Raw genomic sequence first — 4,607 nt, forward strand, 5'->3', positions numbered from 1 at the left:
TCGACTGGTCCCTGTACAACTGGGGCTTGTTGGACTGCGTGTTTGAGCGCTTTAAACGCGTCATCACTTCCGAATTTCGGTTCAAACCAGTACGGATCTGGTCTGCGCCGTGTAGTGCCGTGGAATGTGTTGGTGCAGAGTACGAAATACCGAGTAGGACCAGGTTATCCGTCATAATTCGGTCGAGGAGCGAGGATGGGGGTGAGCCAATGCCGCACCAGACCACGGATACATTCGGTATGTGCTGGCTGCCCTGGATCAGAAGTATCATAGGCGGGACCAACAAGCGCGATGATTACTTAGTAGGTCAGCAAGCGAATACATGACACATTCGATGGTATCAGTGTTTTGTCAGCACCGACCCGAATTGGCTCAGCGCATATTCTCCATCGTCGACTCACTTGGCCCAAGCTTCAAACGGGAATTTACTGACCACTTCTACCCATCGATCTTTCCCGAACCACTACAACGGCTATGAGAGCCATACCATATGTTCGTACATTATAACATACATACATTATAACTTTTTGTTGTTGTTGAAATAAATAGTATTATTCCTATACTATTTGCACGTTATAAACTGTGAAATACAGCTATATCATAAAAGGGTTCATAATTTAGTTCCATAATCAGTACTTGAACAGTCATCAAAATTTGCGCGCCAAAAAGCGCGCTCATTTTTCTATTGTTTGCCTGTCTCCAAAAAATGTAATACAAAGAATCCTATTTTTAGACCGTGGGTAGTGTCTGGTTTTTCGGAAGGAACAAACTCTGTGTGTACGCTGTGCTCAAAGTTTAAAAACCTGCCTGTATCTCAGGGTGTAAACAACAGAGAGGGTTTTAGTTTTTTCGATAAAAACCATCCTACATAAAAAACCTCATTTTATATATATTGTATTGTATGTACATACAGTCGCGTACAGTGATGAGAGTCTACAGACCCCAGAGTAAATGTGTAAAATATTCCAATTTTCTTGGGTGGCTATTTTTTACTTGTTGTTTTTCGGAAGGAGGCTATGAAAAAAACCTGAAACATATACGTGTGACGGGGTGGATAAGGATATATATAAAATAGAAAATGAACCAACTGTGTACGGTCATTTTGCGAAGAATATTTAAATTAGATACTGGTATACACACGCGAAGAAAGGAAAGTAGTCGTATACACCACTAGAAGAGTAGACCACACAAATTGGGTTCGTATCTATAGCTTAATAGATTCTTAAGTTTGTTATCCCGGCAAGGATTATGAGTTTAGGTATCTACAACCACCAATTTGAATAGATCTGTAAGTACCGAAAACGATCTGTAAAGAATATGGAAGCCTGCACTTGGCCTGCGCCACCGTCGGGAGAGTTCTCGATTTCACCCTCATTAGTCGATGTTTTTGATAACGATGAAATCGACTGCCAGGTAATGTGTAAAGTTGGGAAGGGTACCTGTTTGAGAAATGTCATCTTACAGCTTTCGGCGGAAGTAGTATACCCTAGACGGAATGGCGACGTTCAGATGCGCATCCAAGTCGTGTCAGACGAATTGCTGTTGCAGGCAGACAGTATGGAGGCAGCAACGGACCCTCACACTTTTGATGCTTCTTTTGTCATCCCCTCACGTTCTCCTTCCACGTTCGAAACGAGACACTTATTTTCAATCAAATGTCAAGGTTTTATTATACACGCACGTGTCGAATGGCGCGTCCGTTTGTTTGGTGAGGTTTGGAGTACGATTGACTCAGGTGAAGACCCAGTGGTATCTCTTCTGGCCGAGTCAGAACTGACAAAGTATTCTTTGTACACAAAGAACTCGAAACCGGCCACCGTGGAGGGTGTTTCGGTGGCGAAGGTAGGGAAAATATTTAGAAAAAGTCACAGTAGCGGTAAAGTCGGCACTGATTCACCCTCCGCTTCCGCGACTTCACTACTTGGCTCTTCTACAAGCACTTTAAATCAACGTCGTAATTCACGTAGATCCAACATGAATTCTAGCGAACCTTGCTCAGATGCGGAAGATTCAGACTATGATTCGGCTGATAGTGAAAGTCTTACGCCCTCGTTCGACTCAGTGACTAGGGAAACCTTCGCAAATTCACTGGCTGGCGGAGACGTGCAGAAGAGCGACTTACAATTCAGTTATGCTCAGCATGGCGCCAGTGACGAGAATGATTTCGAGTTGGGGAAGATGCAACGCGACGAGGATATCGAGGTTGACATGTTGGGTGCACTAAACACAATACTGAGCACTGACTATGACCAACCTGATATTCCTGAAAACAAGGAGTGTTTGATGCTGCGTGCTAGTCTGGACGAAACTGAAGCTGTCAGCAATAGGAAGCCGATTAAATTAACAGTTTCGATTCTCAATATGAGCAGGTTTCTGAGGGTTCGCGCTATTGGCGTGCAGTTGTTACAGAATGTCACATATCTCCTTGTGGGCAAGAGGCTCGGAAAGACTACCATGGTATCGCGACAGAAAATCAAAAATCCCTCGGTTGCACGAGGCGTGTCCACAGACTTTAATTTTTCCATCAATCCGTCTTCTGGGGCCTCGTATAATTCATCGCAGTTCTTTAGCTTTGCTGGTGAAAGTCTGGAGAGTGAAGTTCCCGCCGCAACTAGCCACGTGATCGGGCCCAGCGGATTTTTACTTATACGTGTGGGTTACATGCTTGAGATACGATGTAGTGTTTGGGGAGGGAACAGAATTGTAATGCGAATACCCGTAGTGATGGAAAGTGGCGCGCCAGGTTATACAACCGATCCCTCTCCTAAAGCAGAATCCTCTAGTTTGAGGTTGCAATCTTCCCAGCCGACCCCGCAAATGGCCACAGCCCTAACTACTGCTTCCATGAGCATGAGAAGGAGTATTAACATGAATGCCTTGACTCATAGGAGGTCATCGAATCTTGCGAACGGTCGGGGCAGTCCTGAGTTACCTCGCACTGGTAGTCACAATAGCTGTCCAAGTTCACCTGCAAACCGCAGTAGGGGACGGGCCGCCACAACTCCTTCAACGCTCCGACAGGTGGTGGATGTCAATGGGAGCCTGATACCACCATCGGATGGCACCGCCGCACATCCGTCGTGTAGCAATTGCGAGGAAGCAGACGGCGGCTGCGGCCCAGACTGCGAAGTCAATAGCGATAGATCAGAGAATGACGGGTCGAACCGGACCAAGACATCCAGCCGAGGGTTATCAAACAGCGCGAGTAGTTCAACCAACAACATGACAGCGCCCGGCAACTCTCGACTGAGCAATGGCGGCCAGAGGATCGGCACTCTGATAACACAACAGAGCGGGTCGGCTATATCCCTTCCGGCCCAGATGCCGAGTCCCGTCCCAAACGTTAGGCGCCGAACTAGTTTGTCACACAATGTAGGTACAAGCGGCTCAGAATCGCCTATGCAGTCGCCGGGGCATGGTACGCGATCGCCTGCACGGTGTACGTCTTTTGACTCGTGGAGTATGAGCTTACCGCAGTACGACCATATTGATAGTTTATCTACGAAATCATTTGGAAATCTGCAACAACACGAGTCCCCGAGCGCTTCTCCTAGGTTAAGGAAGGACACGTCCATGCGTGGCAGTGGGAGTCTAGCAAAGAGACTAACACACAGGTTGGCTAATATGTCATCTATGCAACGCGGGTCATCGACCTCTAAGCTGACTTTGGAGTCGGTAAAATCCTTGCAAACAACAATAGATCAGGATGCAAGGGGTTCGTTGCAAAGGTCTACGAGCACCGCATCATTCGATGTTGATAGCGATGGGCATACCACAGCACGGCGAAATACCATAAGCGAGCTACCAGACTACAACGAACTATTTAGGGGTGTGTAGAAGTCATGCAGCTGAGCTTGGCCAGTTTGGAATTTACGATTGTGCAATTAACTTAGATGAAGACTGCTGTGAACACTCGGAAACAAATGAGCGGTGCTTCTTTGTAGGCGAAATAGTAGACAAGATAGCAATACGATATCCTCACAGTTGGTGTTTCTGGGATTGTGCAACTTGACCCTTTTATGTACTCTCGATACGAGAACATTTGTCGAGGTATTGCTCGGGTTACAAATACTTGAGTGTACGAAAGCGCGCCAGACATGTTCAGAGACCTGGGAAGTATGTTCGATACCCTGGTACCGAAGTTGGTTTTTTTGGTGGTCTCTTCGTGATGGCTTTCTGATGGTCTGATATCAAGCATATCTATGCCTTCTGAGATATATTTAGCAAGCTTACATTCAGGGGGTCGTAGAAGTGTTCGTGGAGACCGAGAAAATGCCTGGTTTGTGGAATGTGGATGGTATCGAATAGTGTTCACTCGATAAAAGCTAAAGCATCCAAGGCAAAACTGATTGCGGATTAGGTGACTAGGCCGTGTTTGAAGGAATGTTGCTTCCTTCAGAATATTTCCAGTTCGACCAATCAGTTAAATCAATATTCTTGTACTCATATATTATCGATTTAGAAGCACGCATCGTTGTCCATCTACAGGAACTTACATGAGTATAAATATGTATATATATATATATATATATATACACACACACCACCCACCCACACACACATACATATATATATAATATAAATAGTAATATAATACTACTAATACA

The 4,607-nt window shown here is 45.5% G+C and overlaps 1 protein-coding gene across 1 annotated transcript; it reads left to right on the forward strand.

The window, feature by feature from the left end:
• The first annotated feature begins 1,106 nt into the window (after nucleotides 1-1,106).
• SARC_10815 (hypothetical protein) lies at nucleotides 1,107-4,440 on the forward strand. The gene has a single exon (XM_014295127.1). It carries the CDS (start codon nucleotides 1,318-1,320, stop codon nucleotides 3,835-3,837), a length of 2,520 nt encoding a protein of 839 aa, XP_014150602.1. The 5' UTR covers nucleotides 1,107-1,317; the 3' UTR covers nucleotides 3,838-4,440.
• The last annotated feature ends 167 nt before the right edge of the window (nucleotides 4,441-4,607 follow it).

Source organism: Sphaeroforma arctica, assembly GCF_001186125.1.
Source record: "Sphaeroforma arctica JP610 unplaced genomic scaffold supercont1.1402, whole genome shotgun sequence".
Lineage (NCBI taxonomy): Eukaryota > Ichthyosporea > Ichthyophonida > Sphaeroforma > Sphaeroforma arctica.

Bases quoted from the DNA above. Each gene is read 5' to 3' on its own strand.
- SARC_10815 (XM_014295127.1), top strand. From the start codon at position 1,318: ATGGAAGCCTGCACTTGGCCTGCGCCACCGTCGGGAGAGTTCTCGATT.